The sequence below is a fragment of the Ischnura elegans genome, chromosome 1, assembly GCF_921293095.1.
Source record: "Ischnura elegans chromosome 1, ioIscEleg1.1, whole genome shotgun sequence".
NCBI lineage: Eukaryota > Metazoa > Arthropoda > Insecta > Odonata > Coenagrionidae > Ischnura > Ischnura elegans.
The window spans coordinates 52,318,346-52,339,714 of record NC_060246.1 but is presented as its reverse complement, the minus strand read 5'-3'; the positions used below and the strand labels follow the sequence as shown (position 1 = coordinate 52,339,714).

Here is a 21,369-nt window from a genome sequence, read left to right as displayed (position 1 = left end):
TCAACGCATGTCAACGACCAATCCTCTCATCTCAACCTCCGTTGCCTGAGATCCAGGTAGTCATAGGCCACAAAAGGTATTCTGACGGTGGGGAGAAGAGAATACGAAGCAAAACTCACGCGTGATTCCAGGGAGTGGCTACCTCTAAGTTAATTCAATTATATTAACGGTGGCTTATAATCAGCCACGACACCTTGGAGAAGGGCAAAAGAGTGATGACGTCTCAGTGAAAGATTCCATGCTTTATTCAATGTGAAAAGGACAAAGGCAGCGAGATGACATTGAATGATTGTATTTAACGAGAATAAGACAAACAAAAGAAAGGAAAACTTGCCCCGCTGAACGTTTAAAGGCGAGGAAATAAACGTCCTTGAAAATAAACAACACACTGGAATGGAGTTGGAAAAGTGGGCGGACATACTGATGAAATTCTCCCCATAAGGATCCAGGAAGTAGCCCAAGATCTCTCCGAACTAGCAGTGGCTAGGCTCGGTTTGAAAGGAAACAATGTTATCTACACACGCGGAGATACAAAAATACGCTCACGACCACTCCCGAGCCGGGATAAATACCCATCGAGAAAGGAGAAGGGGGAGGAATATGGTCGGGAGACGAATTTGAGTGACACCGGTGGGGCGTGTCGCCTTCTTCGAGAGACTTTCGAGCCGATTAAGAAAAACTTTAACGCCCACGCAAGTGAGGAAAACAATGGCTCTGTTCACCCAGGCGGAGGGGATATAGAATGTGGGTCAGAGTCTACGGGAGGAGCGGCCTCGTCGGGGGACGCCCTGGGTGAAATTGGCCCCCGTGGGTCAAATGCCAGGCTCAGCTCGAAAGAGTAGCTCAGCATAACACCCAAGTGGCATAGCATTAAAAGCGTCCAAGCATCTGAAACATTATCTACTCGGTATAGGTCGTTTCAGACGGTGTTCACTCACTCAGAGATTCAACTCGCAGGTTGGTTAGGATAAGTGAGGGTAGAGCTCTACCAGGGGTGGATTTAAGGGTGGTGGTCACTGCGGTCATGACCCACCACCAAATTTTATTGAGAATTTTAATTTTTCCTAGTTTGACAGTTTTTGTATCCTTGCAAAGGAGTATTAAGGGAGTTTATATGTAAATGCATGGCTACAAGTCTCAAACGTGAGAGAAGTTTGAGTTGTATTGATCGTAGAGCGTAGTAGCACTCCCAACAGTAAAAACGCCCCTCTCTCCCAGGGATATTCCCATACTTCCCGGACCAAGGTCATCACTGCCCCCCCCCCCCCAAATTCGAGGCTGAATTCGCTCCTAAATTCAACACAGACACAGGTGTGAGAATTCCACATATTCAGTCTGGCTAGTTCATTTTCTTGGGCCACCATATACTTACTTCGAGGGCTTTTGTTTAAGATTTAGGAAGGCTCCACCTGGTATTTGAACGGGAGACCATTCCATCAAATACCTACTTCTCTACTCATGGAGCCACCGACATCTCGATCGAGCAATAATATAGTTTTTCACATTTTAGCGTACGTGAAGGAGTAAAGCGGAGGTGGCCACTTCTGAAAACGCATATTCATATGTAATATTGGAATTGGAGGTGAAGACCGACACCTAAGGGCATTTGTGACAAGATGGAAGGATAAGGAAAAAATGGTGGAGGGAAGCCGGAAACCGGAATCATGATGCTCTCAGCGAAAGGCGCCAAAGGGACCAAGGTTTAGGCTCCTATCCGACTGGCAGAAGACTGTCCCTCAAGTGTACCTCACGTAGCGCCAAATCAGTGATCAGCAAAGCACGGCACATTCGAGGTATAAATAATTTCTCTGCTGAATTTTTTTGACGCATAATTATGATGATGTGGAAAAAGAGCATCAAAATTTTTTCTAAGATACGTTGAACTGGTTGAAATGCCTGGTAAATCACACTTTGTATACAGCTATTTCATGTGAATTAGACTTGAAAAATGCATTAATATTAGACGATAAAAACCTTCCATGCGCAAAATAAATTTGCTTAAATTTCACCATGTTTTCTTATCATGAAACTACGACTAGAAGAGAACGAGAATTGGAAGACACACTTTCACAGGAAACGTAATAATTGATATACTGTCGGGTGGTAACTCCAGTAAATTAATAACTGATTGCCTCATAAAATTTAAGATGAGACCAAGAACATTACATAATATTTCGACAGTATGTAGGGTCAAACATTGACGATTACAGTAATAAGGCACACAATGGAGTTACGATCAAAAAAATTAATTATTCGATTTGCGCTGAAATTTAGCGTTTCAAACGCTTTTCTGTGACCATAGTAGACATTAATCTTACAATGCCTGGGCGCTAAAAAAATCAGCATTTTAAAATACCACGGCATCTTCGCTCTCATTTCGAATGGAGGTCAAAATTGTGATTAAAAGAAATTCCCTTTGCCAGAATACTGATAGCAAAATCAATAACTGAATTACTTGAAAATAGTTGGTAAAAATTAAAAAAAAATTAGTAAATGAAATTCATGCTCGTCATCAATGAGTGATTGGGCAATATTTTGACGCGGACAGTGGAAGCAATCCTGGGTGCAGAATCTCATGAGGGATGGCGTACTGGTGAGAAGGACGAGGCCTGACTGTTGAATCTCTGCCTGCCGGCGGCGTTGGCTCGCTTAACGGGCCACAACTCAACGTGACCGCTCCCGTTCCTCGCATCCTCTCCCAAATGGGCTCGCGCGAAATCCGTTTGAGATGCCGCAATCCCTCCAGCTCGTGGATGCAGACCCTCCGGGAAAGACGGTACTCAACTCGTCCGAGAAGACCACACGCATGAATTATTTATCGATTAGGGTCACCCCTTGGGCGACAGTCAAATATGAGAGAAAGATGGCGAGGATTTTGAAAGACTATGAAATTTGTATGAAAAATATCCTGCCTCAGATTTCCACGACACTGGATAGTTAAAATAGGAATGTTTCTGGGTGGTATCTCGGATCACATATTTCAAGATGTTTTTGGGTGTCCCTCCTTTGCTTTGGGTAGGTCAAAAGAGCAAGCTGCCTCTGATGATGTCATCGGTGGCGTGAATGCCTTTTGTTAAATGGAGTACAATTGAAAAGATTGCTTTTAAAGGATCATCATCATGATCACATAGTGTTCTGCCAGTTGATAGTTTCTGTACGCCATTTCTGTCTCCACCCACTTCCGTCCATAGCTTTCTTCTAGGTTTCCTCATACCTTTAGATCACCTGATCCACCTATTTCATTCTTCTCCTTCATCTCTTTTTATCTTCTTCAACTAGCCCCACAGTTATTATACAATTCCCCCATAATGTGGCCCAACTAGTTTATTTCCTTATAAATATATATTCTTTTCCAAAGGAATGCATCCGAAGAAATTATCGCACCAGGGACATAAGAGGAGAAGTTTGAACTGAAGATACTTCTTTCCCCAAATAGCAATCATGCGAAATATATGCTCACGCACGACAGGTTGGTCAGCTGCTTTGCTTACATTCTGTGGCGTAGGATATCGGTAGAGGCTATTTCTTTCCATTTCACAGTTGCAAGGCTAACTGGCTATTTCACCAAATCCTCGCCGGTACAGACAAGGCGAAGAGCCCTCACTCTCGTGGAACAATGGGAAACCTGCGCCCGAGTACCGCCGCTCAACGACGAATCGTCGAGTAAAGTCATACTCACCTGGCCGTTCGAGAAATAGTGCCTCCCTTTCTGTAACTTCTCTGAACGCCAATTCCACCGTGAGCCTAGCGCTAGTTGGTGAGTTTGGGAAGGGATTTGCAGGGCTCTGATGACGACACGTCAGCATTTGCAATGCAAGAAGAGGATATAAATAAGTTCAGTGTCCTAGACACTTAAATGTAAAATATATTTTATAATGCAAAAGCCTACAGTATCGTAAACGTTTGTAGCGATATCAGAGAAGTGAATGTAACTGATATCTTAAAAATCAAAATCCACCGTGGTTCAGCCCAATATCCAGGCCAACACATTTTAGCTGCAAAACCCTAGTAAAATGTGAACGTAACTTGGAATTTATTAAAAAATATGTGTTCTAAAATATCAAATAAATATAAAAATACGTGTTCAGTAAGGCGTATTTAAGCGACTATGTGATTGTAAATTTTAAAAATCTTTACTTCAAACTTTATTTACCGAGCAACGCCTACCCACGATAGCATTGTTAGCATTCTTGATTATTGATGACACTTTGAGATTGAAATTAGCAGCATAAGGGCAAAAATGTAGAAACGAGAAATATTTTAGGAATTCTTCGCAGGTTCTCCAATGGTTCAGGTTTTCCATAGCCAACGTTTCGATGCTCGACTCGCGCTTCATCATTAGGGCGGATGACTATGCCTATTGCTGAGCAAGACTTTTAGTCAGGGTACATAGAAGTTTTCAACGCTCCTACCTACAGTAACTCCCCCATCTTCCCGCATTTCAGGATTACCATCAAATTATTACTGTGCTGTAAGAGAGAATCCATACCTCGAGATTTGATGAGTTCCAGAGAACTCGACCATAGAACGGGAAAGGAAGTTGACTCGATGAATTTCAAGAACATTTCAGAATTTACAGATTTATGCAACAAAACTTTATGTCGTTTACAAGGGCATAAAAACAAAAGAAGGCTTTCAAATTTTTCATTATTTTATGCACGTATATTTCAACACATGATTAACATTAGTTTTTCCATTTTATGTTATATGCACATACTTTCCAGACACTTATCCAAAATGAAATATGGCTGAATTTTAGCACATTGTTTCTTAATAATTCCATTTTCAGTACACCCACGTGGTTAAATTACATAGTTATTGATTGTAACAAATACCTTCCAATAATAATCCATTAATTGTACGGAGAAAGCGCAGCAAATCTACGTAAATTTTTATTAGTATAAATTATCACAAATATCTATCCAACAGTGTTCATAAAATAAAATAATAATAGCTACTCTTACAAGCACTTGAGAGTCAAACCGGATTTTTAAAAAATCAATAGATTTCCTTTTGACAATGCAAAAATTCCCTGCTTCACAATAGAACCTCCATCTGAATAATTGTTTAAAACGCATGCTTGCACACAAAAATGCTTAGTTCATACTGCTATACCCGTTCTTTCTTCCTTTGGTCAGAAACACGAAATCGGAGAGACAGTGGGAAATGTTTTTGGTCAGGCACCAGCATTCTCACTCATTAGAAAAGAACGCCCACACCATGCCGAGGTCGGTCCATTTTCAGTCACTGGAACTGAGAACTGTCTCATTTCTAGGCACATCAGATGAATGGCACTTCACTGATCTATTTCAGTTGATAACTCAACGGAATTATTTCACTCAATATAATTCCCAGTGTTCCACCAGATACATACACCAAGTGTGAACGGTGCCCAGACACCACTCAAGTTCTTAACATATAATTGCCACTTTCTTCACTTGACGATAAATTTCACATCAAAAACGTCTCCTAAACCTGTGGTTGCTGACTCAGTTCATAAATCTTTCAGTCTCCTGAGTGGAATCAGCCGAAATGAATTGATGAGGTGCCTACAGTGAAAAGGTAGCAATGTAATGAAGAACAGTTGCTACAACCAGCGTTTTTACTGGAAGCCTAAATTAACAACAGGTAAACAGTTTACAGATTCATCCTCGCTATCGCAAAGCTACCCTTAATATTTAATACTAATCGGAGAAGGTAAAAGCAAATAGGTACCCAGAGGAATCACGCTCAATGAGCCTTCACTAGCTGTCAATGGTAAATTTGGCTTAGAATTTTGCTCTATGAAACACGTATACATAAAATTTCTGCGACCAATTGCACTATAAAGACTGAAATAGAATTAACAGTTTATTCATAAATCAAAATTTTGCTTATGGTGCAATTTAAATTAAGAATCCAGTTTTACAGAAAACATATCACTTCGAAGAATGACAATCTGTCGCACAGTAAAGGCTATAATTATTAAATGGTCAGACTACGAAAAATAGATGGTAGAATTAAGCGTATGCTTAAAATAATGGCGAAGGCTGCTCTCACGATTTAAAACAAGAATAACAATATTTTATTCTAAATTTTGGAGCATTGCGAAAAAAATTAAAGACATAGATCTTTCAGGATGAGTCTGCTTCCATTTTTGCTAAAGGGGAAACTTTAGTATTCATTGAGTATCAATGAGGCACGAGAATTCATCAATATGTCCTCGTGAGATGAGGCGCTTCTAAGTGACTGACAGGCAGAGATTCCATTAGGGTCGACCAGAAAGAGATGCTATCGGCGCATGCCTATTTGTTTCATTATCATACCCATTAAAGTCAAACTTGATGATTAATCATTCAGGCTCATTTTTCCACGAACGAAGAGTATAAATGGCCTATCCTTCACGGATACTTGTCAAAGACAAGCAATCACTCAGCTCGGAGATGATTTATTTGATCTCACTCGAGTTTTTAATGGGCAACAGACTGCCTCGCTCTCGCGCTAAGGGGAGCGTCTATCAAACCTCGCCTCCATAAGAAGAAAGTTTTATCTACATTACACCCACGCGCGCTCACCACACCCACAGGGGTTAAAATTGCTTCGCGGACGAAAATTAATACTTTCCGGCCAGTTCATTCCGCGAGGTCTTCCTCCCAACAATAACTTAGATGGGGCGTATACGTCCACAGCTCGTGTCGAGCTCCAGGGGGCCCGAACACCGGACCAGACATCCACAGCGTCGACAAGTCAAGTGTGTGTCCAGGACACGGGGCGAGCGGCGTCGGGTCAGACCGCAACTTTTCCTCAGCCTCCAATCGAAGGGGCAAAATCTTCCCACTCATAAAAAAAAGGCTTTCCCAAAAAAGTCCCCCCAGATCCCTCCCCGGCGTTCAGAAGACGGGTCGGGGGAGATCCTCCGTGGTGGGGTCCCGTCAATCCACGGCCCACTTGGGCCTCCGCCAGACGCCCCCGCCGCCGCCCCCTCCGGCCAGCCTCCTCCGGCCCCTCCTCCGCCTCCGCCCCCGCCGCCTCCGACGCCCATCCACCCGCTGCCTCCGCCTCTGCACGCACTTGCAGCTCTTCACGAGGCGGACAACGTGCGTGCGCCGGGAGCCGTCGCGGCAGTGGAGCCGAACGCGCCGGCGACGCACCACGTCCTCCACCGAGCGCCACTCCACCTCGTCCTCTTCTTCCTCGTCGGCCGCCGCGGGGACGCCGACGCCGTCCCGCCTCACTGCGCCGCCGCCATCTCCGTGGGCATCATCCTCCTCGCTGTGCCCCCCCACGACGCCAACCTCTCCGGCCAGCACGCTGTTCATCTCGTTCTGACCCCGCGCCCAAACCTGTGCAACAAATGGGAGAGGAACTTGTTTAGTTTTTCGGAGTTTACAAACATTTAGTATTCATTTCTATCACGATTGAGGGGGTGAGAAGCTAAGGGGTACAAGTAATTTATTTCTAAACAGGGCTACGTACAGGAATTGATACATGAAATATACAAAAACTTGGCGGCTAAGGGATACTAATGAGTCTCTGTTCTGTGATGACATCGAGTGGAAAATAATATGCGCACCTTAATATCTAATTGATTTCATATGTTTTCTTTGCCTTAGTTTTATTTAATTTTCTTAGAAAAAAATCCGTTGTACCCCTTGCCTGCTCACCCCCTCAATTATTTTTCAGTCCAGACAGCAACCGTAACCACCCCAAACAAACATAATGCCACGTGGCAACTACCTCAAGTATTAATTATTTATAAAAACTTGCCACAACTTCTAAAAGTCTATCACTACCGAAGGATGTCGCAAGTAACAAGTACTTCACGGATACTGAATAAAATTAGTTTCATTCATTTCTCCAGGTTTTTCACCCGAATGAGTTGCCCATGCTTTCCAACCGTTCGGTGTCCAGATTTCTAGCTTTCTAGATTTATGGGAGTAAAATCCTTGAAAAGTAGGAAAGCATGAAACGACAAGTGAACTGAAATTCCGTGAGAAATCATCCAGTCCATGCACGGAAAAGGCACTGGGTCCTTCGAAATAAAGCTAAATACAATAGTTAACAAAAAAAACACAGAAATATTCTAGGAGATGAAGGCATCCCCTTTAAATCATTATGTTTCTTTGGTGGACTGTATTGTAGAATTTCGTATCAAATCACACAATTCAGACAAGTTAACCCGCAAGATAATTTTACCCTTCACGGAAGGATAGGATAGCAGAGCTGACTTAAGAGCGCAACGGTTACGTCGAGGGGTTACTACGAGGCCTCTCTTCTGTTGCAATACATTCATTTAAGACCTTGAGGTTAATTTATCACAGCACTTTTCATGAGATAATATGGATAAATAGGAGTCCAGTTACTCATTTGCGAAAAAGATAAACTACTGTGGGTGTTTGGTCAAGAATAGTATTGCCACATAGCCGATCCGCAAAAATTTCCTAAGTATTACATTTCAACTTAAATTAATCTCAACTAAATGGCATTGTTCTCCTCGAAACTTTCGATGCCGAGAAGTCAAAATTACGTCATTTTGCTATCTCGAATACGCTAGGGTCAAGCTAATTATATCCTTCAAATCAACACTGGGAAAGCAAATCGGAGTAATTATTGTTCCACCACCATTCACAGAATTAAATAGCAGCGGAACAGTACTGTTATTCATTTGAAACAACGGAAATCTCTAAGGGCAACATAGGCTGTGAATCTGAACCGACGCTAAACGGATGACTACGCTATTGTCAAAGACGCCAAAAAGCCGCTTCATCAGGACGTCATAAACAATGCTAACGCTGCATCGCGAAGGCGAGCTCTTGCTTCCATTAGTCAGTCTCATTATGCCTCTCATCCTGGGGAGCATTCCCGTCTCCATTGCAAGGACACGTGGAGAAAGCAAATGCATTCGTCCTTAACTTAGCCCTTACGACACACATATTGAATAAGATGCGCTCAAAATATAAAGAACTTTCAATAAAGAACTTTCAACAATCAAAAGGATGCCCCATCATAGCTCTAGCGAACTAGAAACTTCAAATACTTTTGTCTCATTGTCGTATGCTCCCAGACATTAATATGTATCAAGATGACTTCAAAGGTGGTACCAGATTAAGAAGTATTCGGATTCTTCCAAAACGATATGAGACGCCGGCTCTAGAGATCACATTCACATATGAAGTTACAAGGCAGCCCACGTCCAATTTCGTTCATCGCGGAGTTGGTAAGCAACTTTCGTTCACCGAAATTGGACATGGACAGGCTTGGTTCCTTATTTTTTTCACTTCTCAGTTTTCCTTCCCAATTTAATATTAATCCTCCTATGAATCAGAGAAAACTCCAAAAACCACGATTTATCAAAGCCTAAGCAAATTATTATACCTAAGGTAAAAATTAAATGCTTGCAAAATTATAGACGAAAAATCACGCTATTACATAAAAAAGTGGTTATTCATCTAGTAGCATGGTTCCACCTAGATTTGACTCCTGATGCCGCCATTAAATATCCCAAAATATGGTCGTTCAAATTAGGGATTAAAAATACCTCGCATTGCAGTGGTTTATTTGCCGATGAAACTTCAATATGGAGAAATTACCGGCGAACAACCCATTTGGCGTTCTTTATCCTAACACTTAAGAGACGAAAGAATCATAAGAAATAGATAATTCGTCAGCAACTGAAGTGCATGCCTGAACGGCATATTAAGGACTGAAGAGCAATTTATTCCATGAAATAAATTTGTTGATAAAAAAAATGCAACTTACCTTTACATACTCCGCGTACCACGGCTGTAGGTGGTAATTGGACTGCGCAATGGACACCGGCGACGATGGCCCAGAGTGATGGGAGCGGTATCTGCTCCTGTTGTGCTTGCGGGGCCTGTCGCGGGCGGGAGTCGAACAGCAGCCCTCGGCGCACACAGCCTCGCTGAGCGGACGACTAGACGTGCAGAAGCCGTCGGTGATGTACCGCTTGGAGCGAAGGTCTCTGCAAGAGTTCCTGGGCGGTACGAGGGGCGCGGGCGGAGGCAGTGGTTTGGTGGAGTACCCCGCTCCGTCCATGGCTGGGCCGCGCTTCTTCCGAGGACTCCATGGGATCAGCCAGTCATCAGGCGATGACGCTCCCTTCAAGTCTGGAAGGGTAAAATTCGCCATGAGTGGGTATAATAAACCACAGGCATTACATAGACTAACGGTGAGATGAATATTGAAAAACCGAATGATTTTCCTCCCTGAACCCGAATATCACATCCATTTTCCTCCATCACCCACCATTTTGGGGGGAAGCCCCCATCTTCTTATCACTTTAATTTGGAGGGATGGAAAGGATTATTTTAGCATTTAATTTTTTTCTCAGGTCGTAGAGAGGTGAAAAATTCTAAAACAAGAGCATTTATGGCAAAGAGGTAGATTATAGGAGATTAGCCTACGTAAATTGTAAAAAAACGCATTAAAATATTTACTTTCCTCTTTTCGAATTTTTTCATTTTTTTTCTTCACATTTCAGCTCCTATTTCATCAAATGTATGTTTGAAAACAAAAGGAAGAATAATCGCACAAATATACAAGTATTGAAGAATTTCATCATCACTTCGGTAGTTACTTTCATCATACTTTACCCTTTGAACCAACTTTTACTGTATAGCAACTCGGTGTTGATTACATTTCAACAGTATAGCTAATCGATAAGCTCGTGTAAACTCTTTTCTTTGTTAAAGATGGAAATTTATGTCCACCATAAAAACTTTCATCTGTCTCATTAAAATATGCACTGTTAAGTTTCCCTCTCGTAAAACAAGAAAATTATAAGGACTACGATTTTATCTTACTTTTTCAAAATACATCTTTAAAGTCCGCACACATTTAGAAATACGTGGGTAGCAGTAAAAGCAATCTATGAACACGGAATACGTGCATTACCACTCTTATTTTCGAGGAAGAAAGACTCGGGAAATGTTACTCGCGGGTGCCCTCCCAAGATCAAACGGAGACACCGAAGTTGAACGTCGTCGGCACCATTAATCGTAGTCAAAGAGCAACCAGCTCCAATTGAAAGACACCGACGGGGATCGGGACTAAATGACTCAACAAGAAGCCTCCCACAATGCAGCGCAATTAAGGAGTGTATTTCCACGAGTGCATGTGCAGCGAAGGAGATGGAGAAACGGGAGCGGAAGCTCTTGATCACAATGGACACTCAGGGTCAAGTCGACATCTAAGGAGGCGGAAGACCGGTGCATGGAAGCGCCGGTTAAACGGGCTTCAGAAACGGTTCGCTGAATGCAGGAAGAGAAAGAACGGGAACACACGATAACCTTACTCTCTGAGGATTACCGAAATACACTCAAAATGTCTGATCAACACATTGAGAGATTGAAGAACTTTGGTCCTTAAAATGGGTCACCATTCTCAGATAAATGCACACAAATTCATGGGTAAAACCACGAGTATTACACAAGAGGATCCACAAGTCGGTCTCTACATGTGCTGTCACCAACGGCGCAATTAAATGGGTTGAAAAAAGTCGCCACTCGCGCCGCTGACGGACAAAATGATCCGAGTTTCACAGGGAAATAAATAATAGAGGTGTTAATTGTAATTTATATACATGATGATGTGATATATCAAACTCATAACTTTTTTAATGCTATTTCACTAGTTAAAACATTAAAATGCAGAATATTAGGCAAAATTGGATCATATTTCACTCATTACAGCGCCGCGTAGATATTTGAAAAGCGATTGCGACCGAAGTGGCAACAGTAATCAACCTTCTATGGGATTAAATTGGACCTCCTCTTTTCAGGCCCTCTTAGGTAAAACTCCATATGGATGTGGAAAATTTCCTAAAATGAGCGTCATGGTAAAGCAATATTAATGGTTTTAGCCATAGATGTGTTGAATAAAAAAAAAGGATTCCAACAACAAATACTGTAACATTTGGCCACTTTCGGAAGCAACTTCATTGTGAGACATATAATTATACGTCCTACGAAGACCGACGAAAATGATATTTGACAACGAGAATGATATTATGTCAATAAGCTGATTCCTTTTACATTGATTCAGTGCTAGTCTACAGGGCGGGTGGGCATCATCCAACTTGGAAAATAACGAATAAAAAGTCATGAACCAACATACAATTAACGTACCCGCTGAGAAATCGGTTTCGGTGGCTCACTATATATCAATTCAAGGCCTAATGACAAATTCCCTAACACTCCTTATCCCATTCCTATCATATTTTCATCAGATTTTCCGAAGAGACAACAAAATTAAGAGCATCAACCACAGCATTAGCAATGCCAAGGGAAAAGTAACATTAATCAATCACAAATTAATGTTTTGGGAGAGAGATAAATCACTTTTTGTAGCATGAACAATGCTTCGCATAAAAATAAGTCATTTATTAAATTGTGACAGCATTTAACACATTCGTTTCGTCACAGAAAATTAACACGAAAATCCGAGTTTAGGTACACCCTGTAAAAATAGCTGCCATCAGCACGGGTCATTTGATTGGAAAACATGAAAATAAAAGTTTTCTAATTCTTAAAATAGTGAGTTTCCACAACGCTCAACTTATTTCAATTTATTCGGCCTCTACGCAATCCTTCGTAACCAGCCAAATACGCAGCAAGTAGTTTCATTTCTGTCATGGTAGGCGCTTCCCGAGAGATAATGAAATCGTGAGAGTCCTTAGGTGCTCAAAAGAAACTCTAATGTCAACAATCCATCAAGAAAAACACACAGAGTACATATCACATGATTGATTGCTTATCGGAACCTCTACTCGGCCTTCACGGTGGAAAGACACTTGGATGCAATGAATTTTTCACCCTAATGAACCGAAGATATTGAATGATACACAAAGACATCGTACTATGATAGAGTAAGTATATTATAGAGGGCTCACGGCATAGGCGGAAATGGTATCGACAGTTTTAATCTCCAAAGAGCAGATAGATGACCCCGGAGTTGCGAGCCAGAGACGAGAGATCGCTCACTCAAGTATATACTTACTCTATGGTACTATCTACTTCATTATAATTTCACAAACCCTACTACACGTGTTTCGATTGACTAGCAATCATCGTCAGATACTGTCAATCGTCATCAGTTGCTGATGAAGTTTGCAAGCCAATCGAACCACGTGTAGGAGAGTTTGTGATATTAAAATTAAGTGGATAAAACGATATCTTTGAGTATATTTAATATTTTGTTTCAAGATATCTCTCCGGATAAATAAACTTCATTTGAAGATATCGATTTCAGCCATTCCTTAATCCCACAGTGATATGTTCACATTTTAACGAACAAAATAGCATATCCACATGAATGGATCATGATACTAGAGTTAAAACATATGATAAAGAGATAAAAAGGAGTAAAAGCAAATAAAATTAGGAGTCTTTGAGAATGGATCATTGAACTCGGCGTAAAATGTACACGATGAAACTCAAATCTCGCCCAAAATTTAATCATAATAATGAGTCCGGATGATAAAGAATATACCATTCAATACTGCTTCATACATTTATTCTAAGCAAAATTAAAGTCATGTTCTACAAAAACTCTCATTCTGAGCACTCAAAATGTCAACATAATAGAAGTTTATCATCCATCTCTCTTAGTATAAAAAGTCGTTAATATTGACCAATTCCATGAGTCCTACTTCACAAATAGCTGCAAATTACTATTAAACACAAGGCAGTGAGAGGGCTTTTCGGGAGAGTATATTGCTAAATATTATCATAATAAATACTTATTCACACACATATCCCATTAAATTGTGGTCAGTTGCGCCCTTGCTGACCAGAACATAAGGCCCGCAAGCACAATTGGTTGCCGACCTCTGTAACGTGTCATTTGGTGAAAGTAACCATCCTTCTAAGAGATGAGAAACGAAGCCTTTTTATTATTAACTTGCTCGTAGTTTTAAACACCAATAGAAGCAAATTAATGCAGGGAAATGGACAAGAAGCCGGAGTCGCTGAGAAATTCATATTCTCAGTACATCCATGCCTCAATAAGACGTCAAGTTGGCTCCAAACAATACGTGACCAAACTCAAGTGAAGGAGGCCTGGTGATTTAATTTTAACCAATCGAAACGTCAGAGATGAGGGCTCGAGATGCCGAGGAAACTTAACTAAGCTAATGTATTATCCCAAACAGGTAGCTAGCATTTGCGCTGAATTTGATTATCGATGAAAACCTTGGTTCTTTCAAAGGTCATTTTTCTCTTGTTCTCAGGAAACTCCTATTTCTTATTCGAGATGGCTTTGGGAGATATCATATCGATGAATCTGGTGAAAGCGCAATAATCCCACGTTCCTCCAACACTGACCTTCACGATCAAGTTTAAATAAATTGATTCAATTACGGACAGACAGGATTTTTAGACTACCCTTGAAAAGCTTGACGCATAGGCCATGACACTAGCAGTGACATTTTCAGCATCAATGCGAGAGATTTTACACCGACAAGACAAGACAAGACAAATGATTACAACGTTAGAAGTAATCATTCAAGACATATGAAAGTCATATATAAACCTTCGACCATATTGTAAAAAATAACATTGAGCTTGTTGAAATTAATAGGAATCACATTCTTTTCCTCTCGAGGAGATATCTGGAAAGCACAGGATAGAAACGTAGCTCTGCTAATAGGAAACTCCTTCGTAATGCCGAAATACCATAGTCGAAATTTGAGGCTAAGCAGCAAGAATAAAGCGTCTAGTTGAGAAAAAAATTGTTTTATGTGTCGCGTTATGTATCGTTTTGTTTATTCCATAATTTAAAAAGCCGTGATATAATTTGTTCATCTACTGTACGAAAATAATAATAATTTAGAAATTGATTCAAATTGTGATAAAATATTCGTTTCATGAATTTCTAAAATGTAATTATCCAATAAAAAACTGCTAAAATATGAAATCTTAACAAAACCTAACATTTTCCGTACACGATCATTTTCGACAGCCTCGCAAGGTAAGTACTGAAGAATTTTGTATAGCATCACTAATTGTTAGCATTGAAAAATTTATTTCCCTATGAAACTGATAAACTTGAAAGAATATACCATTTTTATCTCCAAAACCTGTCTGGTAAATAATTCAAGACGAAGTCATACACCTGCATCTATGACCATGGATTTAAAGGATTTACCTTAGCCTCTTTTGAAAAACATAAATTCAGGCACCTCAAATTGGCATTGTCGCAACACGGTAGAAATTATAAGCGGAAGGGATGACCACGGAAACACAACACAATAATGGCTGATGTTTTTTTATTTAACCTACACAAAGACAGCTCTCTAATAACGTGTTGACCTCGGAATATGTAAAATATATCCTCAATCATTGCCCCTTCATAAAAATGGCCTAACTGTACCCGTGCTCGGGCTGGATTTCCCGAAATAATGGCCGAAAATTAGGAAAATAAACACGTGCTCTCGAAGAACCGTTCCACAAATTGCTGCTAGGCTAACGACGCGCGGCAATCGGCAAACTTATTCCGCCAGCTCGAGGGACGAGGGCGCCATCCACGGTCATAAAGCGATAATGACTTAAGCTGCCGGCGCGCCTTTCGGGACAACACAATGGGAATACCGATCCAAGGAACGGATTGTTTTTTTTTGTTGTTGTAAAATATCGTCTCCTCGTTTGCGCTTTCTCTCCCTCACTCCTTTCTGACCCCGAGGCTCAAATCTTTCTCTCCTCCCTAAGCATCAGCTCAGCTCCGCTCTCTCCCTCCGTGGCTTCAACTCCGCCTCCTCTAGGGAAACTGCGAGATGGAAGGGAGGTCGCGGTGCCATTGACCTTGACAGGCATTAAAGTCTCCATTAAGAGAAGATAAACAAAAGAGAATCGCCTTCCGCCCCTTGAAGATGCCTCCTCTCGATGCCGTTACGCCGCTTGAGATTTCAAGAGGATATGCCCACTTCGCGTGCATCCCCACCAAGAGAGAAAGAGAGTCATTACAAACCAAAATATTTGCCGAACAATATTTGAAGGAAAGTTTTCCTTCTCGATGTTGCTACGCAGTCGGGTATTTTTTTTCTGCACTCATTCACCGCCCCTAAATGCGAACTCACACACACAAGCGGGGCCGAGTAAGGGCGAAGGAATCTCATGATTGCTCCATTTCAGCCCTTCCCGTAACGGAGGAGGAAAAAAATGGAATGACAAGCCGCCAACCGACAGGAGTATTTTTTGCCACCGGAGAGAGCCGAGCATGAAGGAGATTAAAGGGACGGGTCTGCTTCCGTGAGTTTCTTCAAAGAGAAGTTCGTCCAGGAGCGAAATTCGGCTCCTTTGCTTTATTAATGCGATGAGTTATACCTGACAGGGATGTAAAATTAGGAAAAGTCTCTCACTGGTCAAAATTTATCCCTCAGAATTTTAAACCAGCGAAAAAGTCTTTCAATTAATATGCATTATGAGAATTGGTTCGATTTTCTCGCTTTATTACGCTATTTTACTCACCTCAGCGAAAGAGAAAGATACTCGCATTCCGATATTTTCATCTTAAAGCTCCCAACAACGAGAAAGGCAGGGGAAATCCTCTAAATATAACTTTTGAGTAAACTCACTCGGACTCATTGAATAGCACGAAATCCAACGAAGAATTTATCAAACTCTGAAATTCACTCCTCCTACGAGCTTGAGGGCCTCATACAGAATTCACAGTCAATATAATGTAAAAATAATTAGAGGCTCCCCATTTCCAACGTGTATCTCTCAATGAGTTTATGAACATAATAATTTCCAGGGACAGGAAGGCAGGATATCCGAGAGCTCGTGAGAATTCTAATAAAAGTAAGCAATTTCTATTTGCGGAAGTATCAAAATGTTATTTTCACTTTTTAATAACACCACGGCCCCTAGAAAACGAAGCTAATTATGACTTAATTCATTTGCTGACAAATATGAATTACCTCCAAAGAAAAGAGGACAAATGTATTATTAAAATGTACGCATACTGCAAAGTAAAAAAAAATTATAGGACTCATTTGCACCGTTTTTAGTTAAAATTGTACAAATTACCATTTACTTGAGAGATACATCGATAAAAACCGTTAATTTTTATATTTAGACTGCGAGCGGGCTCTAATATTGTATGTATCAAAGTTTGCGAAAATATTAAAACGAAATTCCAAACCAAGAGTAAAATGAATCTACGATTTTTGGAGCGCAACTATTATCCCCGTCATAACTTGAGGTCATATTTATTCTATACTAACGCGGAAGATTCATCAACAGTGTATCGACTTAGCGGGAAGCAGGCACAAGAGCAGAGGAGCACTCCCAGGCGAGCGATGTGGGGTTGATAGGATACGTCGACAGCAGACACAGACGTGAAAGAGGGTGGTGACGGGAGCGTGGCGAAGCGAGAGAGGAGCAGGGGGATGGGAGGAGGGGGTAAGTGGCGGGAGGGTGAAGATGTGTTTGCCAGGCATGTCGTCACTGTTCCACGAAACTCTTCACAGGATTACGCCTGCGGGATTCTTCTTTTTTTTGTCTCCGCAAACTCACCTCCTCGTCTCCCTTCATCTTACCTCTCACTCAACACTTCAACCCCATCTCCTCACAACGAGAGAGAGAGAGAGTATTAACTCCTGTGGCAAACGCATAATGCTGGAATCACCAAAAAAGAACTCCCAGCAATGCATCTGCTTGGATATGAAGTGTGGATTCAGTGCACTCGGCGCCGATAAGCGTTCGAACGTCTGACAATCGGTCGAGCGATCTGCATGAATGTCACTCGCGAGATGAAATAGCAAAGCTGCAATATTTCAGCTAGTTTTAATCCTAATGTATTTCCAGTAAGGTATTGCACGACTAACCACCGTCCGACCTACGACCATCCGAAGGTAAAATCAAAATTATGTTGAAAAATAAATTTTGAAATATCCCTTTATCCCATAGTTTCTTCTTGAACATGCCACGAAAGTTCCACGCCTATTGCGACGAGTTCCCACCACTACATTAATATCAGCAGCGTTTTTTTCGCAATTTTTTTCAAATTATCCGTAATAATTTCTTTGAATATTTATTTTAAAGGACCGTGCGAAAAAATTACGTGTAGTACTTTACAGCGCGTCCGTCAGGTTAGTAATGTGCAACGCTATATTTTGGCTGGAGGATGAATTAATACCTGCGTTTGCATATCATTTGCGACTAACGACAACGGTGACCTCCGACAAAAAATTCGGAGCGCATCCTGTTCGTAAGTCGAGGAGTACCTATGAAACAATATTTTCTTAGTCTTGGGGTCTTTTTCTAGTTAAGACGTGATTGGCCACATTCGATAATCCAGATGGACTGCTAGCTGGACGGTAGAATTGATCACTTATTATAGAGCCAAATGTCATAATACGCCAGCCATAACAATAGTTTTTAACGTCGTTCATATTTTGTCGCATTAATTAGATTTAGCAATATATTTTCTTTCCTTTTAATAAGGAGGTGGTATGATCATGACTATTTTATAGCGATAAAGGGTAGAAGATATTATTTACTTTGAAATCAAAAGGCTTTAACTTAAATTTCCATAAAAACTACGGCATTTTGTCATTAAAAAGGAAAGAAAGCAAAACCAATATGACGTAGACGACATGTGATAATAAAAATAGGTCTGGAAGCAGTACACGATGTACAGGTTATTTAGCTACGGCAGAACAAACAAGGCACTAAGGAATATTTCCGTCAAATACGAAAACGTGCCTGATTTCAATAGATATTTTAACAAAAGAGCACTTCCACCACGTGATACTGATGGCATTAAACGGTGATAAAAACATTTATAGAAAGCCTAAATATTTTGTCAACGCACTATACAAAGCAAAAATGTAAACGTACAAAAAAACCCGCACTCGGCAAATTTTTGAATGGAACCTGATTTTTTGCATTGGTTTTCTCCAATTTAAACCCAGACCAAGAACAATTTGGCACACTTTCAAAAGGAAATGTCTCCGGTGCGATTCTAACAACATGCCAGGAAGCTGAATGAAAATACAGGATGAATAATAGCTTCCTCCTTACCCTTCCGAAAGGAGAGTTGGTGCGTAGTGGGACCAGGGATTGGAGAGGAAGCCGGGAATCGCGAATGGAGAAGTGGAAAACAACGAGACAGAGAAAAACAGATGCAATAGCGGGAAATTACGGCCAGCGGGGATTTCCTCCATAAAGGCCGGTTTATATGAATAATAAGGGATAAATTATTCTTTGGGAACACTCACCGTGAGATTCCACAGCCTATACGTCAGTGGCGGCCTTCGCAGAAAAAGATCGTGGAAACTGGATACATTAACGGGAGAAGTAGAGTGGGGTTTGGTCGGTTTTGAAATAAAGAGAAATTTTTTTGCTTTTTTTATGCACTTTTTGTTATCATATGTAATTTCAGTTGCGTTCTCGAATGTTTACTTCTTTATCGCTGATGTTTTGTCCCGGTTGGCTGGCAGACAAACAATTTGCACTAATTTCGGTAACAATACGTACATCGGTATATCGGTAACAGTACGTGATGTTTTTTTTTTTAAGATAATACTTCGTTAAATACACCAAAGGATGAAGTTCGCCGTGAAAAAATATTTGACTTATCCGGGTTCCAATCCCGGCTAAGTCAAATATTTTTTCACGGCGAACTTCATCCTTTGGTGTATTTAACTTTGCACCCGTGCGCGTGACTGCGTACAAAGTCACTTGTTCCTTCAGTGCTTTATAATACTTCGTTTTGAAAATGAAGTGTTAATAGATCTCAGTTGAAGTCTTGTTATTCAACACACCTAAAACCAGTATCTTACAGCGGAGCTTACACGTTGAAAAAAACTAACACTTTTCACTCGCGTTTCGTTAGCTGTAACAGTGGATTATTATGAAGGAAGACATCTGGGGATGAAAAATAACATGGATATTGTTTTGAGTTGAGAAGTAACTTCGGAAAAGACATATACAAGAATTGCCATGAGAAAAAATTCCCCTGGACCGGGAATCGAACCACGGACCTTTGGCTTTCCGGGCCAATGCGCAGACCACTACGCTATCCAGGTTCCTTAATTCCCATGGCAATTATATCGAGGCTCATGTAGTCCGTGGTTCGATTCCCGGTCCAGGGGAATTTTTTCTCATGGCAATTCTTGTATATTTCACCGCCGTTCACGCGGCAGGGTTTGAAATATTACACATTCGGAAAAGACATTGGTGAGGCAAAGAGACAACTCAACTCAATTTCAATACCTAGAGTGCGATAGTTTTCCACACTGACCATGTAGTTTGTGAAAAAATTATAAATGGTACGCCCATATTTTTCTATATAAACTGTGAAGGTAATTTTTCGTTAACTGCTGAATTTAAAATTCTGCCTGATTTTTCCATAAACCTGCCTTAACAACGGACGGCTGCGATTGGGTGACAAGACTACGGATAGATCACTTGATAATTGACTGTGAAACGATGATGGTCATAACAATAAAAGTCTGTAAAAAGGAGTAAAAAATGAGAATTTCCATCATTACTCTAGCGGGATAGTACCTGAATTGCACGGGTTGAGCTCCAGTGAACCAGAACCAGTCTGTAGTGGACTCGTCTTAATTCAATGATGGACTCTTAAATCCAGCCGCCAATTAAGCAAGTCTGGGAAATATCCCCAGTATTTACGTTACAGTGGTTACCACAAATATTATTAATGGACCAAGTTACAAACATGCCACAGAAAGATTTTTTATTGTATCAATTCTCTTCATCGTCATTTGATCTTTTGCTACATTTAAAATGGTTCCCTCCCACATGCTCAAAAAGTGGAATAAAGAAGAGTTCATTTTTTCCAGCAGTTCGCTGCATTCACCAATTTCAATTTAAATGCATTTCCTTAGAAACATACCCGATTCCTTATCATTCCAAATTTGAAATAGTGAGGCGTTATGGAAACAAAGCTTTTATTATAATCTTGGAGTCCTTTCGCACTCTGATTAGTATAACTTTATTTCTAACTGACTATGATAGTTCTGATTTGACTATGTCAACCTTTCAATTGTTTAAACTTTCTCGGTGTGAGTCCGTTTAGAAACCTTAAACGTATTTCGTGTCAGGATTTCAAAATGAAACTTTTTTTCTTATTTACCGAAAACCTTGTTTCTACAAGTGACTTCTCATTCCCGCGGCTTATATCAAATGCATATTCACCCTCAAAGGGGTAGGGGTTCGTATCCCCAGAAATTACTGGAAACAACGATACAATCGTCTTTTGCTCGACGTCTGATTTAAGTTTTCAATCCAATCTGTGATCTTAGGTCACCCAAGAGGTTTGATATATGTAGGCCTGGTTACACGATGCATTCACATATATGAGCTTTAATTGAACATTAATTGTGAACGCAAGAATGAACAAAAA

The 21,369-nt window shown here is 40.8% G+C and overlaps 1 protein-coding gene and 1 non-coding gene across 2 annotated transcripts in view; both read right to left on the bottom strand.

Annotated features, from left to right (window-relative positions):
* Window positions 1-4,640: 4,640 nt before the first annotated feature.
* LOC124160571 overlaps window positions 4,641-21,369 on the bottom strand; it is a 61,623-nt gene continuing 44,894 nt past the window's right edge. Inside the window, exons 2-3 of the mRNA XM_046536450.1 lie at window positions 9,739-10,106; window positions 4,641-7,322 (exon numbers count right to left, since the gene is read on the bottom strand). Coding sequence (XP_046392406.1) covers window positions 6,912-7,322; window positions 9,739-10,106 — 779 coding nt within the window. The 3' untranslated portion in view covers window positions 4,641-6,911. The remainder of the gene's footprint in view (window positions 7,323-9,738; window positions 10,107-21,369) is intronic.
* Trnas-gga lies at window positions 19,957-20,029 on the bottom strand. Its single transcript has one exon. It is a non-coding gene; the product is annotated as a tRNA-Ser (tRNA).